This window comes from Nicotiana sylvestris, chromosome 11 (assembly GCF_000393655.2).
Source record: "Nicotiana sylvestris chromosome 11, ASM39365v2, whole genome shotgun sequence".
NCBI lineage: Eukaryota > Viridiplantae > Streptophyta > Magnoliopsida > Solanales > Solanaceae > Nicotiana > Nicotiana sylvestris.
Window position 1 is genome coordinate 146,503,969 of NC_091067.1, and position 17,408 is coordinate 146,521,376.

The following is a 17,408-nucleotide window of genomic DNA, read 5'->3' on the forward strand; positions in this document are numbered from 1 at the left end:
CAATTGGACATCTACTACTCTTCCTACCCGGAGGGAGTCCTGGTAGTTGGCTCTGATTTTCCTTCTTGTTTTCTTGATTATTCCAGGGTTGTAATCCAGATTCCTTTTTATTTTTATTATTGCTCAACAAAGTGTTAAACCTTGTTATCCCATAATTCAATAAAATGAAAAGTTTCTTCTTTATTCCTTATTTTTATTTTTTATTTTTGTTTCTTTCTTTTCTTTTTCTGAATAGTTCTTTTCATACTGGTCTAAACGACATGGCATGCACAACGGATCTTCAACCTAGTCTAAAAGATCAATCTAATTCCAAACTAACTATACAAGAGGTCGATTATGATAATGAATCGTAATACGATGAGGATGAAGCCTTCGAAGAAATAAACAGAGAGTTAAGCCAGTTTGAAGAAAAATCCAGGCCCAACTTAAATGACACAGAAGCCATCAATTTAGGGGATGCAGTCGATATCAGGGAAACTAAAATAAGCATCCACATTGCACCAAATATCAGGGAAGAATTAATCAAAACACTTATTGAGTTCAAAGATGTTTTTGCATGGTCGTATGATGACATGCTGGGGTTAAGCACAGATTTAGTGGTTCACAAATTGCCCACTGACCCGGCATGCCCTCCCGTCAAGCAGAAATTGAGGAAGTTCAAGATGGATATGAGTGTGAAGATTAAAGAGGAAGTAACCAAGCAGTTGCAAGCAAAGGTTATTCGTGTCACTCGATATCCTGATTGGTTGGCTAATGTGGTGTCGGTGCCGAAGAAAGATGGGAAGATTAGGGTGTGTGTTAATTACCGCAATCTAAACAGGGCAAGCCCAAAGGACAATTTTCCTTTACCCAACATCCATATCTTGATCGACAATTGTGTCGGACGTGATATCGGATCTTTTGTAGATTGCTATGCTGGGTATCATCATATTCTGATGGATGAAGAAAATGCGGAAAAGACGGCATTTATTACGCCGTAAGGTACTTATTGCTACCGGGTAATGCCATTTGGTTTGAAGAATGCTGGGGCAACGTACATGAGAGCAATGACCACTGTGTTTCATGACATGATCCACAAAGAAATTGAGGTGTACGTGGACGATGTGATCATACAATCTAAGCATCAGGAAAACCACGTAGCAGACTTAAGGAAGTTTTTCCAAAGGCTTCAAAGGTACGATATTAAGCTCAACCCGGCCAAATGTGCATTTGGTGTTCCATCTGGGAAGCTATTGGGATTCATCGTCAGTCGGCGAGGTATTGAACTGGACCCGTAAAAGATCAAATCTATCCAAGATTTGCCATCGCCGAAGAACAAGACAGAAGTAATGAGTCTGTTGGGAAGGTTGAATTACATTAGCAGGTTTATTGCACAACTCACAACAACCTGTGAACCCATTTTTCGGCTACTGAAGAAAGATGCTGCGATAGAATGGATGGCAGAATGTCAGGAGGCATTTGACCAGATCAAAGGATATTTATCAAATCCACCTGTGTTGGTTCCACCTGAGCCGGGGAGACCATTAATTCTTTATATAATGATCCTGGAGAATTCGTTTGGTTGCGTGTTGGGGCAACACGACATTACAGGAAGGAAGGAGCAAGCCATCTATTATCTCAGCAAGAAGTTTACTGTATATGAGGTTAAGTACACTCAACTCGAGAAGACATGTTGCGCCCTAACTTGGGTGGCCCAGAAATTGAAGCATTATTTGTCCTCATATACTACTTATCTCATTTCCCGCTTGGATCCACTAAAGTATATTTTCCAGAAGCCTATGCCCACAGGGAGGTTAGCGAAATGGCAAATATTACTCATGGAGTTTGACATCGTCTATGTGATGAGGACGGCCATGAAATCCCAAACACTGGCCGATCACTTGGCAGAGAATCCTGTTGATGAAGAATACGAGCCGTTAAGGACGTATTTTCCTGACAAGGAAGTAATGCATATAGATCAGTTGGAATTACCTGAGGAACCAGGTTGGAAGCTTTTCTTTGATGGAGCCGCAAATGCGAAGGGAGTTGGAATAGGAGCGGTACTTATTTCTGAAATGGGCCGTCATTATCCTGTTACAGCTCAGCTGCGTTTCTATTGTACCAACAACATGGTTGAGTATGAGGCATGCATTTTGGGTCTACGACTAGCTGCAGACATGGATGTCCAGGATGTTTTGGTATTGGGAGACTCGGACCTCCTGGTGCATCAGATTCAAGGTGAATGGGAAATACGGGATTTGAAGCTCATACCATATCGACAATGTTTGCACGATCTGAGCAAGTGATTTCGATCAGTAGAGTTCAGACACATCCCAAGAGTTCACAATGAGGTTGCCGATGCATTGGCCACTTTAGCATCGATGTTGCACCACCCAGACAAAATTCATGTTGACCCGTTGCACATCCAGGTTCGTGATCAGCATGCTTATTGCAATATGATAGAGGAAGAGGTGGATGGCGAGCCATGGTTTTATGACGTCAAGGAGTACCTCAGGATGGGGATATACCCGGAGCAGGCCACCGGAGATCAAAAAAGAGTCATTCGGCGATTGTCAAACGGATTCTTCCTCAGTGGAGGAGTGTTGTACAAAAGAACCCAGATTTGGGATTGCTGAGATGTATAGATGCCAGTCAAGCCACGACAGTTATGACAGAGGTACATGCTGGAGTTTGTGGGCCACATATGAGCGGATATATATTGGCAAAGAAGATTCTTTGAGCAGGGTACTATTGGCTCACTATGGAGCGTGATTGTATCAATTTCGTGCGAAAATGCCATCAATGTCAGATACACGGAGATTTGATTCATTCTCCGCCAACAGAATTGCATACAATGTCAGCGCCATGGCCATTTGTTGTATGGGGCATGGATGTCATTGGACCTATTGAGCCGGCAGCTACCAACGGTCATAGGTTCATTCTGGTAACCATCGATTATTTCACTAAGTGGGTTGAAGCTAAAACATTCAAGTCGGTAACCAAGAAGGCAGTGGTGGATTTTGTTCACTCCCATATCATCTGTAGATTTGGGGTCCCAAAAGTGATCATCACGGATAATGGTGCTAATCTTAACAGCAATTTGATGAAAGAGGTATGTCAACAGTTTAAGATTACACACCGTAATTCCACACCATATCGTCCCAAGGCGAATGGAGCAGTTGAAGCAACCAACAAGAACATCAAGAAGATACTGAGGAAGATGGTAGAAGGATCCAGACAATGGCATGAAAAATTACCATTTGCATTGTTGGGCTATCGCACCACTGTCCGTACTTCAGTAGGGGCAACTTCTTATTTATTGGTATATGGAACTGAAGCAGTAATACCGGCGGAAGTCGAAATTCCATCCCTTCGGATTGTCGCTGAGGCTGAGATTGATGATGACGAGTGGGTCAAAACCCGTTTGGAGTAGTTGAACCTGATTGATGAAAAGATTGGCAGCTGTGTCATAGCCAGTTATATCAAAAGAGAATGGCGAGAGCCTACAACAAGAAGGTGCGCCCCAGAAAATTTGAGGTGGGCAGCAGGTGTTGAAACGAATCCTTCCACATCAGGCCGAAGCAAAAGGCAAGTTCGCCCCGAATTGGCAAGGACCATTCATTATAATCAGAGTATTGTCCAATGGCACTTTATGTTTAACAGATATCGACGGGAAATGCATCGACATGGCTATCAATTCTGACGCAGTTAAAAGATATTATGTATGATTTCTTTTGATTGTAATTATTGTTTGTTTGTGGTTGGCATTTATCGGAGAATGAAATGACGGAGGCAATTCTTTCTTCTATCCAAACACTTTAACCTTTGCTTCCCCTTTTGAGCCTTATTTATTCTTTCATATCCCTCTTTTGGAATCAGTAATTAAAATGAAAGAAAAAGAAAAAGAGAAAAATAATGATAATAAAGACAAAAGAAAAGTCACAAGAAAAACAAAGGAATTGGGAACTACGTTTGACCTAATTCCTCAAAGAAGGATACGTAGGCGCCTCACGGCTCGGTCATAGTGTGACATAGTGTGCATAATGTAACATAGTGTAACAAAATAAAAATCCCCGAGCAAGAAAACTGGGGCAGAAGTTTGCGTTTGTAATTTTGGTAAGAAAGTTTGATTCCAAGAGTTGTACTGTTTTACCCATCAAAATTATTTTGAACTTTTGATACCCCTTTTTCCTTTTTAACCCTACACAAAAACTCATATTGATGTCCAAAAAAGACCTCCTGATCAGTATCTGAGAAGTGCCAAGTCAATGCAAATGGAAGTCGGGAATAACACTCTGATCCCCAACAAAGAAGAAGACTACAAACTGGAAATGAATTGATAAACGAAAAGAATCCCCAGCAGAGAGAGTCATATCGGCAACACTCCCCAGCTGAAAAGATAAAATAAAATGAGAGAGTCTTATTAGTGAAAACCTTCACAGGCACCATAAGGCGACGAAAGTTGAGAGAAATAAAATGAGAGAGTCTTATCGGTGAAAACCTTCACGGGCACCATAAGGTGACGGGAGTTGAGAGAAATGAGAGAGTCTTATTAGTGAAAACCCCTCGAAGGGCACTATGAGGCGACAAGACAAGATTGGCGGGAAGGATCCGCAGTTGGCAAAGAGTTGAGTGTTTATTTATCCCCAACAAGATGAGGCCATCCGAAAGATTAATTGATACGAATAGACTGGGTTGATCAATCCGGAATGCACGACATGATCGTTGGGATTGGTTATATCATTTAGATAAGTTCTTTTCTTTCCTTTTTCCCAACATTTGTTCAGAAAGACTTCTTCTTTTTCGATCTTTTGAAATTATCACTTTTTCATTTCTTGGTTTAAAAGACTTTACCTCCCCAGCAGTTTGTTTTTGAAAAGGATTTTCAGAGCTTACTACCAGTGGCCAAAATGGGGCAAAGCAAAAATGCGAGTAGGACAGGCCAAAGATAAGGTGACAAAGTGAAAAGAAGTTGGTTGCAAGACCAGATGATGAATGGGTCTAGATCCCAAGAGGCCCAAATTTCCAGGGGAAGTCGGAGAAAAATAGAAAGAACAACAGTTGAAAAGTTATGGATTGAATTCCAAGAAGATCCCCAGCAGATTTGCAAGACACAGGAACAACTCCAATAGATTCTCGACCAAGCTCCACAATGGTCGGACAACACAGAGCGGGGAAGGAAGAGAAACGAAAAACCATCCCCAGCAGGAATATCAGCCCCAGCCAACAATATCAGCCCCAACAAGTTTTATAGCAAAGCAGGGAAAAAGAAAAAGGAAAAACCATCCCCAGCAGAAGTGGCATGACCACTCGCCCCATTTTAAACTAACAAAATTTTCTTTGATTTAAAGCAGAGGAAGGAAATATTATTGACAACAGGAAGACAGGGTCACAAAGAAGATTATTAAACTGGGGCAGAAAATTTTCTCTCATTATGAAAATTTTCTTGAAATCAGATAGCCATTTGAGAAAGGGAGAAGATAACACAAGTTTTGAAGGAAGTAAAATCCCCAGCAGTATACGAGAAGGGAGATACAAGTTTTAAAAAAAAGCAATCTTGGAAGAAGCAAGATAGCCCAAAGTTTTAAAAGTAATGGCATTTGAATCAATATCATCCCCACCATTGTTAAAAGGAGAAATATAATTCCCCAGCAGTGTTATTCCCGGCAGGTTTCAGGGAAGTGAAAGCGCTAGCTTTAAAGGAAATAGTCTTTGAAGAAGGAAAATGACATATTGGTGAAATAAAATATCGGTGTTATCCCCAGCAGTTTTCAGAGGAATAAAACACCAGTTATTTTTAAAAAAAAGTTGTTGTTGAAGTTAGGAGCCCGCCTGGAGAATGGAGGCTGAATTATTTTTATAAGTTGTTGAAGTCAGGAGCCCGCCTGGAGAATGGAGGTTGTTAAATTTTAATTTGGAGTCAGGAGCCCGCCTGTAGAACGGAGGTTGTTTATTTTAAAAAGTTGAAGAAGTCAGGAGCCCGCCTGTAGAACGGAGGTTGTTATATTCTAAAATTGGAGAAGTCAGGAGCCCGCCTGTAGAATGGAGGTTGTTAAATTTTAATTAGGAGTCAGGAGCCCGCCTGGAGAGTGGAGGTGTTATATTTTGAAGAAGTCAGGAGCCCGCCTAGAGAATGGAGGTGTTATATTTTGAAGAAGTCAGGAGCCCTCTTGGAGAACGGAGGTTGTTTATTTTAAAAAGTTGAAGGAGTCAGGAGCCCGCCTGTAGAACGGAGGTTGTTATATTTTAAATTATGTTGAAGTCAGGAGCCCGCCTGGAGAATGGAGGTTGTGTCATCTTTCAAAAATCAAGTTGGAGTCAGGAGCCTGCCTGCAGAACAGAGGAATACATTTCAAGATCAAATCAGAAGTCAGTAATGAGGAGGGTTACAACAAAAATCCCCAGCATAACAAGCTTTAATGTAGGAAGCAGCGTCCCCAGCAGACAGAGCGGAATGATAAAACTTGTGTTCAGAAAAGCAAAAGGCCAATGTCATCCCCAGCATGTTTTCGAAAGAAAAGCACCAGAGGAAACACAAGCCGACAAGAAAGCAAGGCAACCAGAGCAAGTGGAAGATAGATAAGATTTTGTAATTCCTAGATTAGTCTAGCTTCTTGTTTTCTTTTGGCACGGTGTAATAAGGAGATCGAAAAGCAGTAGAAACAGCATGCAGAAGCAATAACGGCAAAATTGTAGTTCCATGATAATCCCAGCTACCAAAACTTCCCGAACTATATTGACCTGATTCCCTTTTAGCCAGGGATATGTAGGAAACCTTTGAAGCAAAGGTCCGGTCAAATCTTTTAAAAATGCTCCGCATGGAGTACTCAAACGGGCAAAAATCGCTTGTATCCGCTCACTTTATCTTTGCACGAAAACTCTTTGTGTTTTCGGACAAAGAGGGGCAGCTGTGAGCACGTGATTTTTTCCCTATGTGAGAATTACTCCCAAAAATTCAAAATAAAATAATTTTCCTTTGTGTGCAATTTTGAGAATTTTCGTGGCGTTTTTGGATAATTATTGGTATTTGTCTGTGCATATTTATTTGTTAAATTAATAAAAATACAAAAATATGTCGCATTTGCATTTAGGATTTAATTCTATAATTAGGAGCAATTAAGTTTGTTTTTACAAGAACAAAAAAAATCATAAAAATAATGTACGTTGCATTTTTAGCATTTAATGTCCAAATTGTGTGATTTTATCGTAATTGCTATTTAATTATGTGTTAATTGTTATTAAGAGTTAATTTGCACTTTTATAAATTAATTTAGTTCTATAGGATAATTTAGGATTTTTAGAATTTAGTTTTAGTTTAAGAAAAAATAAAAGAAGAAAAAAAAGCAATAAAAGAAGAAGAAAATCGGATTGGGCCACCTTTTAATTTAAATCAACCAGGCCCAAACCAAATAACCCCCACCGGGTAGACCCGACCCAGTCCGCCCCATAACCCAAACACCAACCCCCCTTCTTCCATTTTTTCATTTTTCATTTTTGAAAACCTTAACCTAAAGCCCCCCCTCTCTTCTTCTTCTCCAAACCAACCCCCCAGCTCCAACGCCCCCTCCCGTGGCTGCCCCTTCCCCTTCACGTCGTCACCTCCATCCTCACGTCCAAACGACCCCTCCAGTCGCGAAAAAAAAAACCAGTCGACCCCCCGTCCCCGTCCGCCATTGACGAGCAGCAGCGTTGCTGCGTCGACCCCCAACTTCACCTGCTGCTCCTTCTTCTTCATCTCACGCTGCTGCTTCGACGTCCAGCAGCAACCACGGCTGCTGTGTCTTCTTCTTCGCCAGCTAGCAGCCCTCCAATCACCGGAAAAACCATCGCCAAACTAGCAGCCCTCACGTCCGTCGATCTCCAGCTCCAGCTTCCATGTCTATGGCTGCCTTCTCCTTCATCCAATCGCGAGCTCCAACCAGCAGGTCCTCCTCCCGACCAGCTGCTCAACACACACACACACATAGCCTCACGTCCAAACAACCATAGCTGCTTCGTCATTCATCGAACACCAAACGCAACTGCTTCCTTCTTCAGCCCATAGCACAGCCTCGCAAACACCATATCCGTCCAGTTTCATCGTCAAACGACCACCCATGGAAACTCAGTTGCTGTCTCGTCGTTCTTCAGGTTCAATCCGTCGAGGTCGTCGTTTGTCATTCTGAGTTCGTCGAGGTTAAAAGAGAAGGTGGGTTTTCGTTGAGGCGAGATCCGGTACGTCGAGGTTGTTGTCCGAGTTTCTGTTCCGTTGCGGTCATTTCCGGTTAGTTGGTTTAAGTTTCATTTTCTATTCGTATTTTGTTTGATATTCTCGGATCTGAAATCAGTATATGTTTGATTCTTTTCTTGTTCGTTGTTTATCATTTCTTGATTATTTCTTCAGTTTGTTTTTATTCATTTGTTCTTGTTTAGTTTTAATATAGAAGTGTATTAGTTTAATTACTTGAATCCTTTATCTTGGTTGTAATATTGTTAGATTTAATTTTAAGTTCAATTGATTATTGAGTTTAGTGATTTGAATCTACTTGTTTGATATGTTCAATTTGTTGCTGTCATTAAATCTGAAAGTATGTTTGTTGTTAAAAATGTTGTTCAGTCAAAATGATTTCAGTTGTTTCTTTATTGTTCATTATATGGTTTGGTTCCCTGAATCATTAGTCTTTGTTTTGATGATATTGGACATAATCTGATTTTCTAGCTTAAATTTGTTGATGAAATTTGATTAGGAATTGGTTATAGCTGTTGTATTTTGGTTAATTGGTTAGGTGAATTGGTTATAGCTGATGGGGGTAGAATGGTAAATTGCAGTATTTTCAGGGGTAGAATGGTAATTTCAGTAGTTTCAGGGGCATTTTCGGGATTTTAAATGAGTCTTAAAAAATGATTAATTTGAGTGCTCCGTCCACTAGGTACTAATATTAAATTAATACATTTTTAATACGTAGTGGGGACAAGACATAATGGTGAGAATTAATGTATTTGTTTAATATAGTGGGGGACAAAGCATGCGGTAGTGGAGAATAATGGAATTAAATAAAAGATATGTGTTAGTGGGAACTAATATATTTATTTAATATAGTGGGGGACAAAACATTAAGTAGTGAGAAGTTAAAGGGGGATGGGTAGAAGATGGTGAGATTTAATTTAAGTGTTTGAAGTTTGGCTATAAATAAAAGGGAGCTGGACACAAGTTAAAGGGGGGACTTTTAAAAAAAAAATCTTGGAGAGTCAGAGTTAGAGAGTTTTAAAAAATAGACTGGATTTTATTATCAAAAATTCAGAGCTTAAGTTGAAAAGAAAACTGATTTGTCAGAACTTAAGAAATTCAGTCTTTGAGAATAAAAAATTGAAAGTGAAGCCTTTCTTTACTACTGAGGATCAGAATATTGTTACTGCTTCTGTGGTTTGCATTCGGTACCATTAATTTTCAGATTGGTTTTCCTGAGTTTTCTTTTGGTTTTTGGAGGGCTGTTTCATTGAATGCTTGGGTTTCTGGTATTGGTATTGCTATCAGGTTATTTTTGAATCTGTTATTGGATGTGGAATCATCTCTGTTAGTTTTAAAATCCATTCCTGGGTGTTCAATTTGCTACTGTTGTTGCTGATTGTTCTTGTTGCTTTGCTAATGCTGATCTTCCTCTTCTTTTACTTCCAATACCAGGTACATGGCTGTAACCTTGTCGATATTGTAAATTGAAATGTGAAAGCATGGAACTTTGAAGTTTAAATTTAGCTTTTTCTTTGTTTCTTTTACTGATTGTATTTAGGCTATTTCATATATTAATTATTCTGTAAATTTCTGTTGTTTTGCATAACTAGGCATCTTGTAGTGATGTATTAAATAATACTCTGCTTTAGTTTGATTATTAGATAGTATATATTTAAGCATGCTCATTACTGTCAAACTGTTTAATAATTGGAATAAGAGGAAAATAACATAAGTTGGTCCTTAGTGAATCGGCTTGGCAAAACTGATTAGTTCACTAGCTATGAAGGTTTTAATATTGTCAACAGTAGGTTAATCGTGAACATGTAGCTAAATTGAGTTAAAGCATGAATTTAAATTAATTTCGTGAATTAGGCATTATGGCATGATTTGAGTTCAAACAAGACGAGTTAACGTTTAAATTTAATAAACTTTCGAATATGCATTAGTAATTAAGATTGATTCTAGTTTCAAATAGTTGTAAATAATTAATTCCAACGGTTCAAGTCATCTAACAATGCGAGTTTAATCTAGTTATAGGATAATTAGTTTCTTTTGAATATATTATTTGTCGATTCCGTATTTTATTTATAATTTCAATTTTAGTAATATTCCTTTCCATTAACATTTGTCTTAATCTAGCATTTAATATGTTACGCCTTTTTTTTAAGCATGTAATTAATTAGGATTTTTTCTCTTTTTTTTTAGAGACAAATTTAATAGAAATGTAGTCACTTTAGGGTATCCTTAAAATAAATGAGGCGTACTTCGCCAAAATAAAACGCAAGCTACGGGACCCTCAATAAATGGTTAATAATTAATTAGACTTCGGATGGGCCGTTTTAGCAAGATTTCACGGCCTTCTCAAAAATAATAATACGCTAGTCGCTTTAGGCGTGCCTTTAATAATTTACTTTCTTAAACGCGGGTGTACATTGATGTGACCCAAGTCCAAATCTCAACGGAGTCGAAATGTGTCGACGACCACGGGTACATTGATTGTGACGTGGTTCGAGATACATTTTCACAACGTTGCAATTCTCTGTAAAATAATAAAAATAAAAGCGGTAAAGAGTTAGAATTTGCACATAAGTTCGTATTTGTATAAAATCAGATAATTAAGCCGAATATAACAGTTGATCAACTGTGCTAGAACCACAGAACTTGGGAATGCCTAACACCTTCTCCCGGATTAACAGAATTCCATATCCGGATTTCTGGTGCACAGACTGTTAAACAAAGTCATTTTTTTCCTCGATTCGGGATTCAACCGGTGACTTGGGACACCATAAATCTTCCAAGTGGCAACTCTGAAATAAATAAATAAATCCCGTTTCGATTGTCCTTTAATTGGAAAAACTCCCTTCCGCACCCTTTCCTGGCGGTGCGGGCGAAAAAGGAGGTGTGACACATACCACTGCATTATCGTAGTCGGAGAAATATCAATAGGCAGCAGAATGCACAAGAGCAATTGCCTGACATCTCACTACCCCAAAGTAGTGGGAGTAATATTAAGCAACCTCATATTGTTGAGCAACCTGAAACTATTCTACAGCCTGCACTCCAGGAAGAAGTTAACGATATCCCAGCACCATAAGATGTGAAGAATAACATTGAGGCTTCAGTTCCGGAAAATGATGTTGTGAACAAAATCAGACTACGCCTGTAGTGACTAGTCGTAGTGGGAGAATTATTAAAAATCCTCTCCGATTTGCGCTTTTGGGAGAATCTTATGATAGAGTCCCTGAAGAGCCTAATACATAACCTATTAATTACGACGAAGCACTAAAGAATACAGATGCTAATAAATGGGTTGCTACTATGAAATCTGAAATGGAGTCCATGTACTCCAATCAAGTATGGGATCTTGTGGAACCACCTACTGGAGTCAAACCCATTGGTTGTAGATGGATCTATAAGAAAAAGAGAGGAGTGGATCGAGAAGTGCAAAATTTTGAAGCTAGGCTTGTTGCAAAATTTTGAAGCTAGGCTTGTTGCAAAATGGTTTACTCAAAAAGAAGGGATCGACTATGAGGAAACCTTTTCGCCAGTAGCCATGCATAAATCCATTAGGATTCTCTTATCCATTGCTGCTCATTACGATTATGAGATTTGGCAAATGGATGTCAAGACAACTTTTCTTAATGGAAGTCTTGATGGGTGCATCTGTATGGCACAACCAGTTGGTTTCATAAAAAATGGCAATGAGCACATGTTATGTAAATTAAAGAAATTCATTTATGGATTGAAACAAGCTTCTAGAGCATGGAATATTTGTTTTGACACATCGATTAAAACCTTCGATTTTGATCAATGTAAAAATGAGTCTTGTGTCTATAAGAAGCGGGATGGAGATAAAGTTACATTTTTAGTTTTGTACGTGGATGATATTTTGCTCATAGGAAATAATGTGAGCATGTTGAATTCAGTAAAAGAATGGTTGTTCTCACATTTTGATATGAAAGACTCGGGACAAGCGGCAATTATCCTTGGGAACAAGCTTATGCGAGATGCAAGCGAAGGTTATTAGGCTTATCCTAAGTACTTTATATTGATACTATTCTCCCCAAGTTTAGCATGCAAGATTCCAAAAAAGGATTTCTCCCTTTTAGACATGGAATATCTCTGTCAAAAGATCAGTCCCCAAAAATGACTGATAAGATAGAAAAGATTAAGGCGGTCCCTTATGCTTCTGCTATAAGGAGTCTCGCCTGGTGAGATACTATTCTCACCAGGTTTAGCATGCAAGATTCCAAGAAAGGATTTCTCCCTTTTAGACATGGAATTTCTCTATCAAAAGATCAGTCCCCAAAAACGACTTATAAGATAGAAACGATGAAGGTGATCCTTTATGCTTCTGCTATAAGGAGTCTCATGTATGATATGCTATGTATTAGACTTGATATCTACTTTGCTGTTGGACGGGAACATTGGACTGTCGTTAAACATATAATCAAGTACTTGAAAAGGACTAGGGATTGTATGTTGGTTTATCACTCAGGTGATCTTGCACCCATTGGCTATACTGATACAAATTTTCAGTCAGATAGAGACTCTAGAAAATCTACCTTGGGATATGTTTTTACCGTAGGAGGTGGATCCATAAGTTGGAGGAGCATCAAGCAATCATGTATTGTTGATTCCACCATGGAAGCCGAATATGTGGCTGTATCTGAGGCAGCTAAAGAGGATGTTTGGCTCGGAAACATTCTAAAAGAGCTTAATGTAGTTCATTCGGTTCAAACATCGATTGTACTTTATTGTGACAATAGTGATGCAGTTGCGAACTCGAAGGAACCAAGAATCCATAAAAGGAGTAAGCATATTGAGCTTAAATATCACTTAATTCGGGACGTAACTCAGAGAGGTGGTGCAAGAGTGTTGAAGCATACGTCAGAGGACAATTTGGCAGACCCGTTTACAAAGAGCTTGCCACAGAAGATTTTTGACAAGCATGTAGAAGGAATGGGTACTAGAATAGTAGACGCTTGGTTATGAGTTTAAGTGGGAGATTATTGGGATATACTATTAACCATGCGGTTTATGCATAGTATTTTATTTTATTCTTTATGAAATAATTATTTATTTAATTCAATAAAGTACTATTTTAAACAGATCATTTGTTATATGTGTGTCATTTTAGTTATGTAGTAGACAATTTAGTATATGGAGTCTTAGCTCATGCACAGAAGATTAAATTGTATCTGTCACATTGAATAGTTTAAGCGAAACTATAAAGAATTTAATTAGTTGATTAAATTAAATTGTTAGTGATTTAATTTAATTAACTGGTATTTGGGATATTAAAATGGGGAGTTAAAGCAAGTGTTAATGAATTTTCGAAAATCAAATTGAGGATTTTAATTGTAGTTTTTTAGTGGAATAAACTGCAATTAATTTTAGTAGGAATCAATTCATGAAAAATTTCGAATTAATACTATAATTAGTAGCCTCTTATTATTTCTGTGGTCCCTGCTATACCTAGTAAAAATCTGGATTGATTTGGGTAAAAAGTAACTTGGGAGAAAAGTCATCCAGCGGAGTTAGAGTAGGATTCTACTTGCACAAGCAGAATCCTACACGTTCTTGGAGCCCTAATTTTGGCTGTAAAACGTGTCTACTTAAGGAAGATAGATTTCACCCAATTACTCACTTTTTAGATTTGTATTGTTCTTGCCCACTCAAAGCAAATTTGTCCAAGGTCTTACTAGGACCATAACAGAAGACTACAGCCATGGATTCTTGTTGTGTGGAGGATTTGTGCAAGGATTTCAAGAGGTGAGTGCTTCTAATCTAGTAATTATATCATTGTCTAGTTTACATATATTTGATGTCTGAATTGTCTGCTTGCTCCCGCTGCGCATGTTCTAACAAGTACTCCATGTGTTTCAAAAAGATTGTCCTAGTTTGATTTGGCATAAATTTCTGAAGCTTTTGAGATATGTGATCTTAAATTAGTCATAGCATTTGTGTGGTTGTAAAACTTTTGAAACTTGTGATCTTAAACCTGCCATAGCATTCATGTGACTATAAATGCTTCATATTAAGGAAATTTTGATAGATGCTAATCTTTTTAAAACGGATTAATAAGAAAATAGGGTCAATATTTTTTAAACAGAGGGAGTACAAAAAAGGAAGGTTTATAAACTGTTATGTTTCCATCCTACTATTCCTTGAGTTAAGGGAAAACTTCTTTAATTTTGGAAAATGAGTTTCTGCCTTATCAAATATTATAAGTCGTGTGAAGGGGAGCTTTGGCGTCAATGGTAAAGTTATTGGCATGTGACATAGGAGGTCACGGATTCGGACTGTGAAAACAACCTCTTGTACAAATGGAAAGTAAAACTACGTACAATAGGCCTTGTGGTCCGACCCTTCCCTGAACCCCGCACATTACGGGAGCCTAGTGCACCGAATAACCCTTTTGCCGGCTACTTCTTGAGATTCCTGAAGCTCTCACAATGGCCATCTCTAGATCCGTGGAATGTTATATCTAATTTTGCACAAGATTGGGATAAACAAATGTCTATGGTGCTTGTTGTAGTTTTTTTCTCTAGCAGGCAATGAATTTCTAGTAGCTACTCCATAATATGTTTAGTAGTATCTCTTTAATTCTAGAGGTCTCTCGAAAAAAACAAAGTATCCTATATGAATGTTAATCGAGGCATGTAACTCTTGCAGACAATCACCATTGATTAAGTAACTAATACTATTACCTAATTCACGAGGGAAAAAAATAGATTAATTAAGATGTTGTCTTATGTATAAGGTTTAGGACATAATAAAATTAGCTTGCACACAAGCCACATAAGACCGCATAGCGCAGTGGATTAGCGCGTTTGACTTCGGATCAAAAGGTCGTGGGTTCGACTCCCACTGTGGTCGGTGTCTTTTTTCTGTCTTTATTGTTTTGCAATTAATAGCTGTTCACTGTAGTACGACAAATTTTGCGTTTGCTAAAACCAAGATTATTGTTTGACCATCGTATCTGTTTCCACATATTTACCGAACTGTATTGTTTGAATATTAAAATATCATAATTAAGGGTGTGCTTGGTTTTCCATGAAAAATCAATGGTTTTATCATTTATTTTCTTTTGTTTGGTTGTTGATTGAAAACCTTTTTATGAAAAATATTTTTTAATGTTTGGTTAGAGAGTAGAAAATATTTTTTAGGAAAAATAATTTTTTTATGCTACTCTCCTCCCCCCCCTCCCTTCCCCAAGTCCCTATATTTCTTGTGCTTCTCCCCCTCTCCCTCCAAAAAAATACCCAACATTTTCATGACTCTATTTTCTTTAAAAATTTAATTATTCTTCTAAAAATTCGTACAAACCCAAAGGAATTAATTGTTTTACTTTTTTACGCAAAAATAACGTTGTATTTGTGCTTCATAACAAAAAAGAATACTCTTTTTTTTTTGAAAAAGTACTATTTTCTACAACATGAAATAAAGTACTCATTTTGTTGAAATGAAAGAAAATACTTTTTCTGCGTCATAAAAAGAAAATACTCTTTTTGTTGCAATAAAAGAAATATTTTTTATTATTTTATTTTGTTGAAATGAAAAAAAATAATTTTTCTACATCATGAAAGAAAATACTTATTTGTTGAAATGAAAAAAAAATTACTTTTTCTATAACATGAAAAGAAAGTACTATTAATAATATTTCTATTTATGGTGAGGTGGGAGTGGGGGCGAGGGTGGGTTGGGGTTGGGGCGGGGGCAGCCCGACGAATTTTGTGGCCTAAAGCCAAACTTTATGAGAGGCCTTAACTTTTAAATTTTTTTAATTATTTATTTGAAGTTTATTTTTTTTTAGCTTTTCTTAAATACAAAGTTATTAATAGTTTTCTTATAATCAATAACTCGTAATAAGTATTTCTCAATTGACGATATAGATAATCCGTTTAACCTTTCTTGTGAAATTATTGTTCTTAGGTAAGATTTTATCAATTTTAATTTTGAAATTTTCTTTCCGTTGAAGCAACGGTAACAAGAGTTATGAACATTATTTCATAAGCAATTTAGGCATTTGGAAAAGAATTAAATCTTTTTATTTGATTAAGTATATCAATTAAACTGTTATCTTCTAATTATACTATTTTCCTTAATACTTTTAATTCAGAAAATAAATCTAAACCATTAATGTCGAATTGATTATTATGCTTTAAGGAACATTGAAGATTAAGGCAATATTTTTTCAAATTTCCAACATCTAGTGATCTTAGTTTTTACTGCCAAATAAAATAACAAAAATATTTTCATATGCTTCGAATTGTTCAAATCCATTTTGAAGTGAAAAAATAGTTTTGTTTAAAGGACTTTTCGAAAGATTTTGAGATTTTTTGTTATCATCATTCACATCAAATTGTTGTTTCCTATATATCACAAGTTTCTTACGAAATTCTGGTTTGACATTCATTTCAAGTGCAATTTCCTTGGTAGAAATCATAGTAGTCGCAAATCCTTCTTTTCTGTATTTGTTAAAGAAAGAAATCAAACTTTTTCATTTTACAGAACTCTTTTTTAAACTTATACATAGTGTATTAGGTGTAATAAAAAGTGGGGCCCCCACAAATATGGGGCCTAAAACGGTTGTTTTACTTGCTTTATGGAAGAGTCACCCCTGGGTTGGGTTGGGTGGAGTTTGGGGTGGGGTGGGGTGAGAGTGTGGATGGATTGGTAGGGGTTGATGGGGGATGGGAAACGGGGGAAGGGTTGGAAACTTTTTTTGGAAAATGTTCACTTCTCTAAGTTCTCTTGATAAGATACTGCCTATTACTAGCACTCTTCCCAGTTTTTGTGCATACTACCTATTACTAGTCGGATTAAATCTTTGTTACACGTGAAAAGAGGAAGAGACAAATAGGTAAAAGAAATGTGATCAAACATCTACTTATATATATATATATATATATATATATATACTAATATATAAGTGGGGATAAGCACACACCTTATGGTCAACATGTCTGTTTCATCATGCCTTTTTGAAAACGCCTGGGCCCATTGAATAGAGTTGTCTTCGTTGCATCCTTTCATTCTTTGATATACATTTGTTGGAAAAATTTGAAATATTACGTAGAATAAACGGTTTAGCTTGAGGAGTGTCAAAGATACTGTCTTTAAGGATATTTCATCCACATCGAGATGAATAATATTAGGCGTATTCCCCAGGAATCAACAAGAGTATAACTAGGAGCAGAAACAACAAAGCTTA

At 37.4% G+C, this 17,408-nt stretch overlaps 1 protein-coding gene and 1 non-coding gene across 2 annotated transcripts; both read left to right on the forward strand.

Moving 5' to 3' along the window:
- The first annotated feature begins 12,520 nt into the window (after positions 1 to 12,520).
- LOC138881803 (secreted RxLR effector protein 161-like) lies at positions 12,521 to 13,183 on the forward strand. The gene has a single exon (XM_070162079.1). The coding sequence runs from the start codon at positions 12,521 to 12,523 to the stop codon at positions 13,181 to 13,183; it is 663 nt and encodes a 220-aa protein (XP_070018180.1).
- A 1,813-nt stretch (positions 13,184 to 14,996) lies between these two features.
- TRNAR-UCG (transfer RNA arginine (anticodon UCG)) lies at positions 14,997 to 15,070 on the forward strand. Its single transcript has one exon. It is a non-coding gene; the product is annotated as a tRNA-Arg (tRNA).
- The last annotated feature ends 2,338 nt before the right edge of the window (positions 15,071 to 17,408 follow it).

What these genes read in the sequence shown, in the direction of transcription:
- LOC138881803 (XM_070162079.1), top strand. Translation starts at nt 12,521, where the DNA reads ATGAAGGTGATCCTTTATGCTTCTGCTATAAGGAGTCTCATGTATGAT.